Consider the following 19166-nt stretch of genomic DNA (forward strand, 5'->3'; position numbering starts at 1 on the left):
AAAAAGTTTGTGTGGCTATTCAGATAACACGAAACAGATGTTGTATTATAACAAACATATTTCTTTCTCACTGTCAAAAAAAATAAAAAACATACGTAGTATTTCTTTCAACTCATCATCATGTTTTTTAAAAAATAAAAAAACATGTGATGGTTGAAACTACTTGAAAGAAATATGCTTATTTTAATACTACTTTTGTTTCTTGTTATTATTTTGGAACAAAAGAATTTGTTATGTTTACAAATTTAGAGGTGTTAAAACCTAATACGACTGACCTGACTCAAAATTAGACTTAAAAAATACCCGATTTAAATTTCAATTCAACTTGTATGAATATAATAATAGATTCAAAAACCCAATCCGAACATTAGAAATTTGGAATTGATATTTACCCTTTGATGCATGCATTAATAAAGAGAGTCAGTAGCTTAATTTAAAAAGTGACTCAATAATTTCTCCACCAGCTACATTTTTTCTTGTCTGATTGCAATATTCAATTAGTTGCTTAACGTGTTTTTCATATGATTGGTAATGAAATAATATTGAGATTTGTGGACAAATTTTGTATTTTTGTACAAATTGAAGCTACATTCTTGTATAGACACAGTGATTAATAGTACAGCATGACTTGAACTTGATACCAATAAGTACTACGATACAAGTCTTACCACCTTAGCTAACCATAAATTGTGTGAATTTATCCAACAAAGTTATAGTTAACTTATATTAGATGATCGGTCCTTAATTGTACTATTTGTTACATATCATAGGATAACCTAACAACTTATATTAAATTTGGTTACAAATATTGAATATGGCTCTCCTTATACAAATCTTTATTCAAAATATTACATTTTGAAGATAATTATCAATACATTAAGCAAAAATAATCAAATGTTAATTACAAACTAGCAACTCGGGACATCGCCCGAGCCACACACTAGTTTATGGTTAAAACTATACCAAACGTTAACCTGTTACAAAAATTATAGACTTGTGTTTTAGGCTTGTTTGGTTATCGTATATTATCAAAATACTTCGTATTGTTTTTTATAATTACCTCTTTTAACTCTTTTACAAGGAAACTGTATTATTTTCCCTCAAAAAAAAGGAAAATGTATTAGTATGTACTAAGTTGTTTAGTTCAACTTATTTTTACTAATTTCAAAAAAAAAATGATCAAATCATCGTTTTATGTGCAGTTTTTTATCGATAAATATATTAAATTTCTTAATGAAAAAAATTATGAAAATTACATTATTACGAATCTAACAAGACCACGCTTTATATATTATCGTACACTTAAGGTCAAAGTTTAGTTAAATAAGACAATAAGATCACATCAGACTAGATCAAATAAGTTCAGATTAGCAAAAATGAGGTGAACTAAACAAGCCCTAAGAGGAGTTGCATATAAAGAAGCTAAAAAATTGAAAGGTAATTACGTCAATTTATGTGCGTTTTTGTCATATTTATATTATTTACTAAATATATTTAAATGATATATAGAGTTGTCAGAGTAATATATAGTCATTATTAAAATTATGAAAATTACATATTAATAAAATACACATTATTACGAATCTAACAAAATCCCACTTGATAAATTAATTCTTATAAATTATCTATCGTAACTTAAGATCAAAGGTTGTCAGATCAGACCAAATCAGATAAGTTCATATTAGTCAAACCAAATCAGATAAGTTCAGAAAAGCAAAAATATGTTGAACCAGACAAGCCCTTAGTATTACATATATATATATTTCTTTACCTTTTTTTTTTTTTTGCAAAACTTACTAAAATTAAGTTCTTAATGGCTATAACTCATAAACATGCATTTAAAATTGTCAAAACATTAATTAGTGATAGAATTAAAATTACTATGTTAGAAACAAAAGGAGTACTTTTAAATAAAAACTAGCTATTGGCCCAGGGGATGCCCCGTATCAATGTAATAGTGTTCAACAATATAAATAAGTGAATAAAAATATAATAATAACTCTCTCTGCTAACAATAAAATAATAACTTATGTAAATATTACGGAGTACTTTGTAAAATTGCTTTACTATTACTATTTACCAGTATTGAATCTAGAAAATTAGCATGCAAGGAATCAATAGCAATTAGTGTGAGATTAATGTCTTAATTTGCAATTATTTAGGAGTTACAATTAATGGAAAATAGGAAAAATAATTTAAGTACAAAGATTACATATATGAAGAGTTTTAGGGTGATGAATGATTACACGTAATAGTGCTCATGTAGCGTCAAGTCATATGGAAGGAACCGTGACACATGGTAGTAACATGTTGTCTCTTCGAGTTTCAATAATATTACTATATAGATCTTCAGTAAAAAAAAATGTTGCATTCTCTTTTGCTATGGCCTAATTTTCTTCACTTTAATATTGTAATTTTTAAATTGCTACGAAGTAAGTATTAAGGCAGTGTTTTTTCTTTATCTGAATTTCACATATCTTATTTTATTAGTCTTTAAATTTATCTTATTTGAATTTATCAATCTTCTTATCTGAATTCATCAACTCTTGTCTAATTATATCTTATTGGACTTATGTAAAGTTAAATCTCGAGGAGTACTGAAATCTATTAACTTTTATAAATGTTTCCTATATGGTTGTGTTTCACATTGCACTAGTAGAAAAATTGAAAAATGCACCGCTAATTGGCCACCGGTTTTTGAAAACCGGTGGCTTAATTAATGGGCGGGATGAGCCAAACCGATATTGCCACCGGTTCAAACCAAACCCGTGGCAATAATTATAAGGCCACCGGTTTTGAACCGGTGGCAATATCCAATTAAATTAAAAAAAAAAAAAAAACGCCCCATATAAAAACCCAAACCCTACTCCCAAATCACTCATCAGCCTCCCTCATTCTCTCTCCCCTCTCCTCTCTCTCCAGATCTCATCTCATCTCCTCTCCTCTCCGGATCTCATCTCCTCTTTTCCTCCTCTCTCACCTCACCACCACCGCCGCCGTCCCTCTTCTTCTCTTTCCTGCTCTCTCGTCTTACCACCACCGCCGCCGTCAACTTCTTTCCCCTCTTGATGATCTCTCCCTCTTCTCTCACCTCTATTATCCCTCGTCTTTCCCAGCTCGATCTCTTCGATTTCCCTCTGTCTTCTGCCCACCACCACCAACGCCACTAACCACCGCCGCCACCAAGTCCGAAATCAACCACAACTTGTAAAATTCGAGGTTATTTTCAGGTAAAATTCGAGTTTAGTGCATGTAGTTGGGTTTAATTATTTGGGGTTAGGATTTCTGGGTTTAATTATTTATGTCACATGCCTTGATTTTTTTTTTTGGGTTTGATTGTTGTAATATTGTTCGAAATTGATAGGTTTAATTGATTTTGGAATTTTCTGGGGTTAATTGATTTTGTTTAGTTGTTTGCGTTTAATTGAGTTTTGAAATTTCTAGGTTTAATTTCGAAATTGATTGGTTCAATATTGTTTGAAATTTCTGGGTTTAATTTTTTGCCGGGTGTGATTGATATTCGAAGGTTTATGGGTACATGCATGATATCTGGGATTTTTTTTTTTTTTTTGAATTTTAATAATTTGTGGGTTTTTTTCGCTTTTTTTTTTTTTTTTTGAGTTTTAATAATTTCTGGGTTTGCTGGGTTTGATCGATTACAATGTCTGGGTTTTCTTTTTCTGGGTTTTTTTGTTTTTTTTTTCTAGATTTTTGTTTGATTTATGGGTTTATGGTTTTTTTTTTCTTTATTTTTTCGCAGCTTATTTATTTTTGTTTGATTTCTGGGTTCGGGATTTTTTTTATTATTTAGAGTTCGTGAATTTTTTGGGTACTTTTTTTCGCATTTTTTTGGTAAGTTTTATTAATTCTGGGTTTAATTTATGCAGGTCTTAATTGATGCATCAAGATTCAAGACATGCAACAAGATTCAAGACTTTGATTTAGAAAATTGTTTTATATGTATTTTTTTTATTTATTATTTTTTATTGTACAATAATTTAAAGTTGAATTTCATTGTTTGATTATAATTCAATGTAATTTTTTAATTTTTTTTAGTATTGTACAATAACAATTTATAATAACAATTCTTTTGCGCTAATGTGATGTTGTTTGCCTTACATTGATTGTTTTTATAGTATAGTATTAGTATTATAATTGCAGCAGAAAAGAAAAAGGAAAAAAAAAATTATGTACCTATTATTGCCACCGGTTAACCGGTGGCAAAGATGTTTAATACCCAAAAAAAAAAAAACCGCCAATTGTAATTGCCACCAGTTAACCGGTGGCAATACTTGTTTTTGCCACCGGTTTTGAACCGGTGGCTTTTGCATCAGATTATTGCCACCCCCCAAATGACCACCGGTTTAAAACCGGTGGCATAGGGGATTTTGAACAGGTGGCCAATTGCTTTTTTCTACTAGTGTTGTAAAGTGATAAATTTGATTCACTTTTTTTCAGGATAGTGCAAAATATCATTTCTTCTGTCATGTCTTGTTCTCTAAGCTATATTTCATAATTTTCACCCTTGACTTTTATTTAAGGTAGAGCCATATATTTCACAAAAAAAAAAATAATAAAAAAATAAAAATAAAGGTAGAGCCATATATAACGAATTATTCTCGTAGCTGCACTACTGCATTATCCACCAACATTGCAAGATTGCCCTAAAAAAAAAAAAAACAACATTGCAAGATGCTACATTTGGGTAAAAAAAGAAACAGATTATCCAATTGCCAAATACTTGTATGTTACTCTTTTAGTGAAAAATAATTGTACTATGGGAATAATGGGATAGTTTTTGGCTCAATGTGAAATCTATATATGTTAGTCTTCGTGTTCTTTGGAGTTAAATTATTATTCACGTTTTTAAAGTAAGGTTTGATGTTCAACGTATGACGAGCGAACACCAAATCTTTAAGATATGAAGCAAAAGTCTTACTAAGTAAGTCAATACTTTATTAAGTATTGCTAAATTTATTCATGATTGACTTAATAATTAAATGACGTAGAACGAGGTTGCATTGCACTTGCTTCAAAAAAAAAAAAAAAGGTTGCATTGCACTCTTTTTTCTTATTGATTATTTGTCGTCAACTCATCATGAACTGTTTGATATTCATTTGAAATAATACATTAGTAGTTTAGATTTTCTATCAGTGTTCTTTCTTAATTCCTACGAGTATTAGTAGAAACAATGTTTTTTCTTTGTGGTTGGCCACACGGTTTGTGGCCGGGGTTACTTATTCTGGAGTTATTAAGTCAGTTGACGTGTTTTCGTCGGGGTTACTTATTCCGGGGTTAATTATTTAAGAGTTACTCAGTCGGTCAGGGGTTATTTATTCTAAATTTCCAAGTCGGTCAATGCATTTTCTGTGTGAGATTAACCATGATCGATCGAGTAACCCTTGAATAAGTAATCCCTAAATAGGTAACCTCTGTAAGTAACCCCAAATCAAACAAGTAACCTCTATAAGTTACCCCGGCCACATGTAAAATTTTGTGCAGAAATTATATTGATTTTCCCTAAAAAAAAAAAATTCTGCTCATCAAGTGAGTCTATAGACTAGAGTACAGTAGAAAATAAAAGGTTGCTCGTACATGTCAAGCCATTTCTTGTTGGGCATTTCGCATTTGCAGAGGGAATTTAAGTTTGTGATGGTTTGGGCTTGGACACTTTTTTTTTTTTTTTTTTTTTTTTTTTTGAATATTGGGCTTGGACATCTTATTTTGGGATGTTTGTTAAAGGAAAACTATTGTGTAAGAAATGGGATTATTTATGGGAGGGAAGTAGAGGTGATAATTTGAGGGCTTGGATGGGTAGCGGGCCGGACCTATGCTTATTTTTTTGTCCAACGGGCTTTATGTAGCAAATCCGAACCCTTTAAGTGGGCTTGATACTTTGTCCATGCTAATTATATACTCCTAGACTCTAGTGTAGCTATCTATCCCTACACCCCCACCCCTAAACAATGCATAAACAAACCCAACAACTCTTGTAATTATGTAGTAACTGAATAGTAACCACACTTTTTACCCACCTATAGATAAAATAAATAAAAAAATAATTTAAATCATCATTTCATTTCATTTTCTCTCTCCTTACCCATTTTCTCTCTCTTCACCCAATTTCTCTCCCTAAACCCATTGATCTACTTTTTCAAACCCAAAATTTCTACGAATTTGAGACAAATTATCAATAAAAATTGTTCAATCACTACAAAATTCAACAAAACAAGATTGAAATTCGAAAGAATAAGTGGTTTTGTTTATATTTGGTTCAAAAAAGAGTATGAAACCTAGGTTTTACTAAATTTTTTTTTGTTGTGATTGTATTTCAAAACAATTATTGAAAAATCAACTGTGGAAAATGCATCATGTAAGCATTTACTATAGTTTTAGTAATTTTTGTTCAAAAACTAGTAAATCAAATCATTACATTCTTCATTTTTTTTTGTACAACGAAGAAAACAGTTCCAGAAAAGGAAAACAAAGATTCTGGAAAAATGTAAGTATTAATAAAATTAATTCGTAGTGAAATTTTTCTTTTGATGAATGTTCATTTCCATTTTGATAAATGCTCATTTATACATTAGTACACTATCATTCACATGTTTTTTTTTCGAAAAAACTCTCATTTAATTAATACAAATGCTCATTCAATTCATATGTATTTAATAATTTATAGTCATTCGTGTAACAATGTTCATTTTTTCATAGTTTGAAGTGGAGAATTATTTTGATGAATGTTCGTTTTTATTTTGGTAAATGTTCAATCACATAATAATACATGGTCATTCACAATTTCACATATTAGCATACGATTATTAGAACATCAAAGGTGTTTGATGAATGTTCATTTTTATTGCAGTGCGAAGGAAATAGTTTTAGAAAAGAAAATAAAAAATCTGGAGAAAAGTAAGCATTAATTAAACTAGTTCGTAGTGGGTTTTTTATTTAATAAATGTTCTTTTCCATTTTGATAGATAATCATTTGTATATTAGTATACAATCATTCACTTGTTAATAGATGATTAATATATATATATATATATAGTCATTGTATTAATATTAATTCTTTTTCATAGTTTGGGGTGGAAAATTATTCTGATGAATGTTCATTTGTATTTCATGTTCATTGATTGATATCTTTCATAGGCATTTTTAAACTAATGCATGTTAATTTATATATTAATAGATGGTCATTTTAATATTCAATTATCTAATTATGTTCATTTATGTATTAAGAGTTGTTCATTTCCATATTAATGGATGATCATTTCTATACTATTATATGTTCATTTATTTATTTATTAATATATGTTCATTTCCATATATATATATATATATATATATATATATATATATATATATATATATATATATCGATCATTTCAATTGTTCTACTATTCATATTCATATGAAAATCGGTTCATTTCAACATTTATTCTTGCTCAAATCTAACTAAAAATTCATTTGTTTTTGTCTATTAGTTAAACAAAGAATCGTGGATATAGTGAGTTAGTTACACCACATAATATCAAGGAGAAAAAAGAAGACAACAAAAATTAGGAAATTAATCAACAAGACATGTATTTGTGCAACATGAACCAATAACACGAGCTTGTATCTTTCAATTTTAGATCGAGAATTCAGTATGTATAATAATATGTGTGGAATTGTGTTGTATATTTTAATATCCAATATTTCAATTTTTGGTGATATAAAATTTCTATTTGATTTTAACAAGAAGGAAATAATCTTTTTTTTTTTTTTGCCCAAAGTATTATTACAAATCACATCCTTCAAAAGCAAACATTTAAAAGGAAATAAACTTTTTTTTCCCAAAGTATATATAATGTTTATATTTTTTGACGACTTATATAATGTTCATATTAGGAAAACAATATGTTCATAAACAAAAAAGTAAATATTCATAACTAATATATATATATAAATGAACATTAAAAGTCACACGTACAACTTATAATCCCATAAACACAAATATATATGAGCGTCTTTAAAAGAATTATTACAAATACACAAAATAACAAATTTTAAAATATGTTCACTAGTTAAAATATATATGAGCGCCTTTAAAAGAATAAAAATCATTGAAATTCACGTGTACAACATTTATATTCAAGTACAACTACAATAATCCTATAGTTTACTACAGAAAACATACATTAAACATAAATGAACATTAGATGATGGAAATGTTCACTTTCGTGTTTATGAAACAATTACATGTAATAGTATACCTGTATGGAAATGCATTATTATTGTAATTAAATTGAATTTATTTTATATTGGAAATTATTTTAAACAACTCTTTATTTACATCAATACAATTCTAAGACGTATGTATTTGCATACATCTTACTGTAAAACTTACACATAACTCTTAAAATGAACATTTAATGATACAAAAATGAACATATGTTGAAACACGAATAAAAAAAAATGTACATTGGATGATGCAATACTTCTAATAATAAAAATGATTTGAACGCAACAATCCATATAAATAAATTTGCTCATTTTTATTGATAAAAAAATTCTTAAAATGCAATGCAAAATATATTAATTTGAACAAAAACTCCTTATTATAAAAATGAACATCTAATGATTTATAAATGAACATTTACCAATACAGAAATGAACATAGTATGAAAAATTTGCAGAAATTCATAAATAAAAAGGGGTGGGGGCGGGGCACGCGCGGAGGGGGGGTGCAGGCAGTGTTCCCTGCCTTAGAGTCTAGGTAAAAATTTGTATGTCCATGCCTGCTTGTTAAACGGGTCGGGCTTGCCCGCGGGCTAACGGGCCTTAGTTTTTGTTTTATTTTTTATAACACCAACTAATCTTTTTATTATTTATTTGTGATAAATTATTTTGGTATAGTTGTCTTATAATTTTTTGTTCACAAATGGTAATAGAAATTTAAAAAAAGGTTGAAATTATGACATATGTTATAAATATATGTAAGATAAAACTTATTTAATAAGTGTTAATGCTAAAATATAAAATTAAAATGAATAATTGTAACTAATAAATGCTTATAGTTCAATATAGTCTCTTTGTATTTATTTTCAAAAATACACAAAGTATGTCATAACTAACTAACTAAATAAAATTATTAAAATGAAAATGTTATTATTATTATATATTAGTAAACGAGACGGACAGGCTAGCCCGCGATACATATTTCTTGTCCATACCCGCCCATTTACGTTAACGGGTCGGGCCTGGGCCGCCCAAATATTCAATTTTTTTCAAAAAGGTTGTCCAAACCCGTCCTTTTTGCGGGCCGGGTTGGGTGGGCTTAGAGGGAAGGTAACATCTGAGTATACTACGTGAGGATATGAGTGGTGTGAGCTTGCATCTATATATTATACTCTATATATTATACTAAAAGACAAGCGTCTCAATGTGAGGATGACAAATGTCACTCTCTCATTGGCTTATCTTATGTATAAAATATATACTGTTTACATATTCAAGAATAGTTCTTTTTGTTCAACTTTAAACAATAAAGTAAGTTTCTTTACATGCATAAGATTTTTATGATTTCCTAACCTAAATATTGATTTAATTTTTAATAATAAAATATATACTTTCCAATAATACAAATAATCCATAACTTCTTTCCAATCTTTATTTATAGTCAAGTTAAAGAATAATAGCTAATTTGAAGCAATATGATTAAAGTGGCATAATTAAGGAAACAAATATTTCGTATTTTGAAAGGCTAATATTATTTTTTTTTATGAAAATTAAATAAAATCGATAGAATTTAGTTTGACGTCAATTATGAAATCAATACAAACATTAAAAAAAAAAATCAGATGTACAGTAAAATATTGTGCACCTTTATAAAAGTTATCCTAAATTCAATACAAGTTATCGGATGAATACAAAAGTTTTTGATAAAGATACAAAATAGTGTGAAAATTACTTCTATCGTTTGTTGTACTCCTTAACAAATACTGAATGCTGAGCCGAAATATTGTCTTAGAAAAAAATATATAATCTTTAACATAAATTTAATTTTAATCCGCCTTTTATTTTCTATACAATGCCTTTTACAATCACCTTTTGTTTTTCTTACGAAAAAAAAAAATTGAACCAAAAACCAATCTAAACAAGAAGAATAAAAGTTAAATTGAATTAGACATATTTGACGGGAAAGGATAGATATAAAATGTATTATAACTATTACTCGTGTTTAAAATTGTAATATTCTTATTAACAATGCTATTACTTATGAATTATTATTTTTTTTAGAAAAACTAACATTTTGATTTAAAAATCGTGCATTGATCATGTACTATACTAGATATACAACAATCATGTGCAATAATTTATGTTGTTTTATACTTCGTACATAAAAATACTTTTAATTATAATTTGGACTTTCAAATCAACATTTTATAATAAAAAAAATATGCATACATGTAATTTTTATTACACCTAAACATTATATAATAAGTCATATTGTTGTTAAAGTTCTAAATATATTATTGGAATGTAGGTATGATACTATTTTCATGTACTTTACATTCTATGTAATTGCGTATAGTATGAAAATTAATATATTTCGTGTAAAATAGTATGTGTATATAATATAATATTTTTATAATATAAAAAAAGTATATGTATATAATATAATATTTTATAACACGGGTCCTCCATATCAATTGTAATCCCAATCACCACTACACCAATTGGTTGTTGGTGTAGTGGTGATTGAGACTAGGGAGGACCCGTGTTCGATCCCCTGCAACAACAATCGGGAGGGGAATGGAACCTAAAAGCCCAGAACTGATCATCGAATCCGGATTAGCCCAAAGGGTGAACCGGATAGAACACCAAAAAAAAATGATCGAGCAACTCAATGCATATATGACGGGAATTAACTTATCCTTTTTCTATCCTATATTTCCTCCGTTTTTTATAGTTGCAACACACACTTTATCACAATATTTAAAAAAATTGGACCTCACATGATATAATACACTTAAAATGGGGTTAAGAGTATAATCAAGTGGGTCATGTGCTTTTAATATAGGTATCACAGTATAACCTTCCTTTTATGGTGTGTTGCAACTATTATGACATTTCCATTTAGGGAAGTGTTGCAACTATAAAGAAACGGAGGAAGTACAAAACTCCAAAGTCTATATTTTTTTCAAAATATAATAATAACATTTGTAAATTTTTGTTAGTATGAAAGATATAAACCTATCAAAATGTATACATAGTTAAATTATTTAATAACTTATATCGAATGCGTAATTTTATTAAAATTATTTGCATGCAGTCATTAAATGTGTTGGATGTTGTGTAGCTATGCAATGTTCAAAACTTTAGTTGAACTACTTTGATTTAGCGATTGTACTGTAAAAAGATATTGACTTCGATCTTGAAATATAATAGTCTAATAAATTCTAAATAGAAAAATTAAAACAAAAGGAAATGAAAATAGTAAATGGCTTTAAATAATGAAATAAATATAACCTTTTAAATCAATTTAGCGAATTCAAGAGATAACTTTAAGGCTTTTAAAATTAAATGGGGGAAAATATATGTAAAAGAACATTTTTAGAGATATAAATGTCCATGCACTATTATAAGAGTTTTGTTAACCTTTTTATAATTAAGGTAGGGATAAATCTTAATATATACTCCGTATATTTTATTTATATGAAATAATCAGTATCCATACCTATATACGAAGTATTTGTGTTGTATAGTGTATTTAATCAGTTGTTGGTTATATGCCTATTATATAATATATAGTTTTTGGCACAATGTTTAACTTAGGAAAATATATGTACTGGTAAGTTAGATATAAGGTTATAATTGTGTCTATAAATTTGGTGAGTGCGACGGGCAAATAAAACATGTATATATATTAGATTGATTTTAGCTACTAATGCGGATGGTATGATAAGAAAATTTAAGCTTTTTGTCAACGGGAGATTTAAATAAATTAGTCCACTTCTCCTACATAGTCATGTGGAGTATTATTCAATTAATTAAATAACTTTATAAAAATTTAAAGAAATTCAAATAACATAAAATACTATTCAAATAACGTTCCTTTAATTTTTTTTAATTTTTTTTTATTGACCATTAGTAACCATTAAGTCCTTTATTAGTAATTGAATTACCTTTGTTTTTATTTATATTTTTCCTATGGGTTTTATAATTTGATTTATAAACCGTGCATCGCACGGGCACTATGCTAGTTTTCCTTCTACATCTTTTCAATATTAACGGTTTATGGTTTATTACCCCCTTATTTTATCTCATTCTCTCCCCGTCTCTTTTTTTATTGCTCCAATACACTTATAAAGCTCTCACATAAAATGACTCATAATGCAAAAAATGAGGAATCAGAGAAACCAAAGTATTACGGAGTAGTTTTTATGATTTCCTTTATTTATTTACTAGATTAATCCAGTGCGATGCACGGATTTCTTTAAATTATAGAGTATATATTTTATGTATTCTTACGTATCAGAATTATTGAGACATAAACATTAGTTGTAAATGCTATTTTTATGAAATCAATTTTGAAGAACACACCGAAGATGAAAATTTAAGCATATACATAAAAGTTAGATTTTTAATGTACAATTTTAATTAAGAAAATAAAAATGATTTTAAACTTGTAATATATAAAGGAAAATAGAAAAAAATAAGGAAATTCTCTTTGGTAGACCTCTAATAATAAACATTCTCAGTGGTAAAATGCAAAAAAAGTTAATATCCTTGGTAAACTATGTTTTAAAAAGTTAAGTCAATGGTAACATTTAGCAAGATAATTAGCATTTTAAGCGTAACTATGGTTAACCATGATTAAGAACCACCTCCCCACCACCCCGGCACCACCACTTCTATCCCTCCCCTGCACGCAACCCCCCTCCCCCCACCGCCTGAAAACCGTCGACGTCCCTTTCCCCCTAACCAACCGGCGCACAGCCTCCTCCCCTACCGCCGACTTCATCCCCCCTCCCCTTATTCCTACCCTCGACACCACCAGCCCCCACCCCCACCCTTTCCCGAAACGATAAACCCCCAACCCTAAATCCCCACTGGCGACACCTTTTGCTTCAACAAACATCAAATTAATTTCAATTACCTGTAATTTACATAATTTCTTATTCAATTGTGAGGAATTAGGGTTTCGATTACCAGAAATTCACAAATTTAGTTCGATTTTTTTCATCGTTTTCAATGGTGGTGAGGTGCGAGAAAGGAGAGAAGATGGGGAAGGGTGGTCGAAGGGGTTGGGTACTTGGGGTGTCGGGGTGGGGGTTGGGTAATCGGGGTTGGGTGTCGGGGTTCTTTGGCTGCGAATTGTGGGAGTTTTGGGTGGTGGAGGTAGGCTGCGGTGGTCGGGAAGGGGTGGAATCGGGGCTGTGTGGGAGTTTCGGCCTGGTTGGGGAATAAAGGGTGAACTGAACGCCGGCCGTCGGGTTTCTGGCTGGGGGAGGGGAGCTGCGTGCAAGGGAGGGGAAGGGGGAGAGGGAATGGTGGCAGGATGGCGGGGAAGGTGGTGGCAGGGTGGTGATTTTATTTTTTATTTTTTTAATTAATTTTAGAATGGGGGTATTTTAGGCATCACAACTTTTTTTTACTTAGAATGGTTAACCATGGTTAAGAAATGCCTAATTACATTGATTAAGGTTATCATTGACTTAACTTTTTAAAACATAGTTTACCAAGGATATTAACTTTTTTGCATTTTACCACTGGGAATGTTTATTATTAGAGGTCTACCAAAGAGAATTTCCCAAAAAAATATATACATCAAAGTATTTTATTCGATGAAGCATAAGGGAAAGTTGTATTAGATACCAATAGTCGTTGGTGATAGAAGAAAAATAAATAAAATAATTTCACGACAATCTATCAAAGCAATTCCTCACTCAAAAGAGTAGAAGAAAAATCTTGTCTTTTTCAGAAGAAAAGGTCTTCCTAAAAAGAAAAATACTCCCTCCGTGTTTTTTTAAGTGATACATATTCCATTTCCGGTCGTGTTTTATTAAGTGATACATTTCCTTTTTTGGCAAAACAATACATTAAAATATTATATCTCTCTCTCCTCTCATGGTCCCCACCCAAACCTACTATTACTTTTTTATTATATCTTTCCTCTCACATATATTACTTTTCAATAAACTATTAACCCCACTATCTTTCTTTAACAATTTCTTAATACTCCACTATCCCACTTACCTCTTATTTTATTTAAGTCAATTAAATTGCCTAAAACTATGTGCCGGTCAATATGTATCACTTAAAAAAACACAGAGGGAGTATAACCGTATCTTTTGAAGGAAAAAAAAAATTCTTCAGTGGAAGAAGAGAAACTCTATCTTTTGAAGGAAATAACATTCTCCAATGGAAGAAGAAAAACTCTGTCTACCATCCCCAAGTTGCTTTTAGTGGGGGATTAATCCCATCACTAGTCAAGTACTACCTGATATCTGGATGCACGGTATGCTTGATACTCCATATCAAACATACCTTATTATTGACGTCTCGTACTTAAAATACAAATTAGATTTTGTAGGATCTGAAATTTGCACAGGCAAGAATAATTTCATTCACTGACGATCCATCATATTGTCCATCCATATAATGCAGCGAAGACTCTGCCCATTGATGAGATATTCAAATGCTTTGTTGATATCAGAAAAGCTTACTTCATGAGTAATGAATCCATCAAGCGAAAGCTCCTACAAATTAAGTCAATATTGTCTATATTATGACTATGAAAAGATACCTATTAGAATTTGGAAGTAAATTATTGCAAAATTATGTAACTCATTAATAATTATCTTGAATTGACAAGCAACATTCTAAGATATAAGATTGTATACTCGTATTGATTAAACATGAAATGAATATGATATCAATATCGACTTACCTTGTTCATATATTTTTTGATGAGTACAGGTATATCGACTTTGGGTTTAATCCCACCAAATAAAGACCCTGTAACACTTTTGCCTCTCATAATTTCTATGCAATCCAAATTCAAGGGAATGCCTCGTACCTCCACGCCAAGTATTATTGTCCTTCCCCAACCCTATCAAACTAACAAATTTAGTAATTGTGAAAATAGATGTTTCGTATTAGATCGATAATTATAGGTGAAATTTAGTACATACCTCTCTAGAGCTTTCAAAAGCATCTTGCATAACAGTAGCTGAGCCTATACACTCAAAACAATAATCCGCACCTCCATCAGTAAGTTCCTTAATAACCTCGCTCACTTTCTTCTCTTCACAAGATTTTGGATTTATAAAATCAGTAATCCCAAATCTCTTCCCTGCCAAAACAAATAATCAATTTAGTTACGAGTACTTAGCCCGGCATGTATGTGATCAAATAAATGGTCGTACAAGTAATAATGTGAACTAACGTTTTAGAAGTGCGACAACTAAACATGGACGGAAAGAAATAGTATAAGCCAAAGAATTCAAATAGGTATGTAACAAAATTGAGAGACTAACCTAAATCCTCTTTTTCAGAATTAAGGTCTACTCCAATGATCTTCGAAGCTCGTTGTTGTTTTGCTGCTTGAGCCACCTGTCTCAACAGCCAAAGCAATATTGCTAACATATCTTTGCCAACTCATCATCGTTCATGAAATCATGGATTGATGAGTTAAAATAAAAAAAAAATGTGACACCCAATACCTTGTTGATTGATTGATTGATTACAAATAGAAAAATAATTTCAAATTGAACAGGTATAGCGCAGCATTTCAATCGTTTTCTAATGAAGAATCTTTCCTCTTTTTTTTTTTGTTTAGAGAGTCATAAATGCAGGGGTGAAAATGAATCCCAGGATCTCCTGGAAACAGGAGGGAAGCTCTAAACACTTAAGCTATTTTTGTAAGTAAATTGATTTGTTTGTTTTATAAGACTCACATGTTTAACATCTCTCCATATTGCAACCTGTACAGTGTTACGTTCATGTAATTCTTAATGATTACAAGAACAATATTCCAGCCGTTCCTTATTGTTTGCATCATTTGACCTAAAAAGTTCTCACAAAAAGTAATGCATTACGAAAAGTCGAAAACAAAGGAATTAGTACGGAGTAATTATTTACCGCAAGTCCAACTGCACCAAGTCCAAAAATAGCCACAGTAGATCCTTCCTCCACCTCAGCCACCTTCCACACAGCTCCAATCCCTGCTCCCTCACAAGACAACAACGAACTTATTTTCTATAATTGGACTAATTTAAACTTTCTATTTTATCGCTTAAGCTTTCAAACAATAATGGATCATTCAATAACTACAAAATTATCATCATCACTAATAACAACAACGAACTTATTTGCTATAATTGGACTAATTTATACTTTCTATTTTATCGCTTAATCTTTCAAACAATAATGGATCATTGAATAACTACAAAATTATCATCATCACTAATAAAATTATTGTTTGTCATGTTACTTTAATTTCGAATCAACTCAAAATAATTCCAATTTTATTTTTAGGCCATCTCATACCTGTAGTAACACCACAACTAAGCAAACAAGCTTTGTCAACAGGCATTTGAGGGCTGATCTTAACCACAACCGTGATATCCACAACAGTATATTCGACGAAGCTCGAAACGCGGAGGAAGTGATGAATTGGGTCCCCTTTCATGTCCGTAAACCTACCAACCTCGTCCCTTGGCATGGCGTTAGAGTACTTGCCAAACTTTGTGCAAACATTGCTTTTACTGGACTTGCAGTCTCTGCACTCGCCACATTCGGGAAAGAACACTGGTATCACTGTATCCCCTTCTTTTACTTCCTCAACATACTCTCCTACACTCTCTACTATCCTATTATCACAAAATGTTAATTGAAACAACAATTAAAAAACAAATACTACCAATTATAGTAGCTATGAAAATTATTAAAAAAAAAAGTATTCCATATACTGGTAGTGAATCTAATACTTTTTCTATCTTTTTTAATCTTTTTACAGAATATTTGGTATCATGTCACTATTTATAAGGTGTGAAAAGCTAGACATTATGTATTGACAAACGTGCACAGTTAAAATGGGATGAACATCTAGAATTGAAGAGTGTAGTATACTGTAGCATAATTGATTTGTGTAACGTGAATATAGTACTCCGTATTTTTATTTTTTTTGAACAATCAAATTAGACAAGGCGTACGTAATCACTATTTGAAAAGGACTTTGTACAAAAATGTGAGAGGGTAGGTTGATTTAACACTATCGACTCACCTCTAAACATAAGTCAAACTTTGAAAACTCATGAAAGATAATGATTGAGTTGTTTTTAAGCAACAAGATTTCTAAAACTTTCAATAATTAAACAAGATCACACATGAAAGAGACGGATTTTGAAAGAAATTGAAGAGAGGGAGACTCAACTCACCCGACAGCTTCATGCCCAAAGATCCTTGGATGTGCAACAATTGGTCCCTAATGTCCAATAATGGTAATATAAAAATTATGCTTACATTTCATATAACAATTTTATTACTATTATTAGTATAACAATTTTATTAAAAGTTTAAAAGAAAAATGCTTACATTATAACAATTTTATTAGTAGTAATTATATTAAAATACATACTGTATAATGAATTTCTTGAAATATTATTAATAAATGAAAACTTACTGAATCCATCTTCCAGAAGGAAAGATCAGTATGACAAAGAGAAGTACATAGTATTTTGATCCGAACTTCCCAAGCTTTAGGTGGTGCCACTACAACATCTTCTATTACTAAAGCTTCCCCTGCTTTTCTACATACTGCACCTGCAAAGTTTATCGATAAGTTAACGGTTAATAAGTTCAGATAAGATTGATTCTTTTAGTGGATCAAAAGAGCGAAAAACAAACTCAAATCATTGATGGAGTACTAACCTTTGCATATGATTGGTTTGCCAGCCGTTTTTGATGGACCGTTGCCATTAACATAGTCCATGCTCAAAATCAAAGAGAGCTCAAGAAAGATGTGGGAGGGTGGAACTTGTGGAAGGCAAAAAAGTTTGTGTGGCTATTCATAAAACACGAAACAGATGTTGTATTAAAACAAACATATTTCTTTCTCACTGTCCAAAAAAAAAAAAAAAAGAGCATATTTCTTTCAACTCATCATCATGTTTTTGAAAAAATAAAAAAACATGTGATGGTTGAAAGAAATATGCTTATTTAGTTATTTTAATGCTACTTTTGTTTCTTGTTATAATTTGTAACACAATAATTTAGAGGTGTTAAAATCTGATACGACTGACTTGGCTCGAAATTAGCCTAAAAATCACCAGACTTAAATTTCAACTCATATGAACATAATAATTTAGTATAATAAATTTAAAATAGATTTTTCCTTAAAAAAAAAAAAAAAAGGTTTGAAATAGATTCAACGACTCAACCCGAACATTCAAAGTGATACCTACCCTTTGATGCATGCATTAATAAAGAGAGTCAGTAGCTTAATTTAAAAAGTGACTCAATAATTTCTCCACCAGCTACAAATTTTCTTGTCTTATTGCAATATTCAACTAGGTATTTTTCATATGATGGGTAGTGAAATAATATTGAGATTTGTGGACAAATTTTGTATTTTTGTACAAATTGAAGTTATATTCTTGTATAGACACGGTGATTAATAATTTAATAGTAATTTAAAGAATCTTTACAGTTTACTTTAATTTATCACAAAAAGTAACTAGATTGTGATTTTTGAGGTTAAGTTAATTTATAAATATTCAAAGCTCACCAATTATATGCCTTACGAATTCACTCGATACCTAATTAGTCTAATTAATTAATTAAAAGATTGATGAGATATGACTTTGGGTTTAATAATACTCCGTTTGATTGTCTTTTATAGTTAAAACTATACCAAACGTTGACCTGTTACAAAAACTATAGAGTTGTGTTTTAGGCTTGTTCGGTTATTGTGTATAAAAAAAATAATAAATAAATTTCTTTTCAAATCATGGTTTTATGTGCTGTTTTTTATCGTTAAATATCTTAAATTTCGTAATGAATAAAATTATGAAAATTATACATTAATATAATACACATTATTACGAATATAACAAGACCACTTGATACATTTTTTTCCATATAAATTATCGTACACTTAAGGTCAAAGTTT

General features: G+C 29.9%; 1 protein-coding gene across 1 annotated transcript; it reads right to left on the bottom strand.

Annotated features, from left to right (window-relative positions):
• Positions 1–14604: 14604 nt before the first annotated feature.
• Positions 14605–18044, bottom strand: LOC145614827 (alcohol dehydrogenase-like 1). Its single transcript, XM_081669888.1, has 9 exons — positions 17927–18044; positions 17679–17818; positions 17434–17480; positions 16544–16866; positions 16136–16218; positions 15532–15607; positions 15187–15347; positions 14943–15104; positions 14605–14751 (listed from the first exon to the last, which is right to left on the bottom strand). Exons 1-9 carry the CDS (start codon positions 17985–17987, stop codon positions 14620–14622), a joined length of 1185 nt encoding a protein of 394 aa, XP_081526014.1. The 5' UTR covers positions 17988–18044; the 3' UTR covers positions 14605–14619.
• Positions 18045–19166: the final 1122 nt, after the last annotated feature.

The sequence above is a fragment of the Chenopodium album genome, chromosome 25 (genome assembly GCF_948465745.1).
Source record: "Chenopodium album chromosome 25, dcCheAlbu1.1, whole genome shotgun sequence".
Lineage (NCBI taxonomy): Eukaryota > Viridiplantae > Streptophyta > Magnoliopsida > Caryophyllales > Amaranthaceae > Chenopodium > Chenopodium album.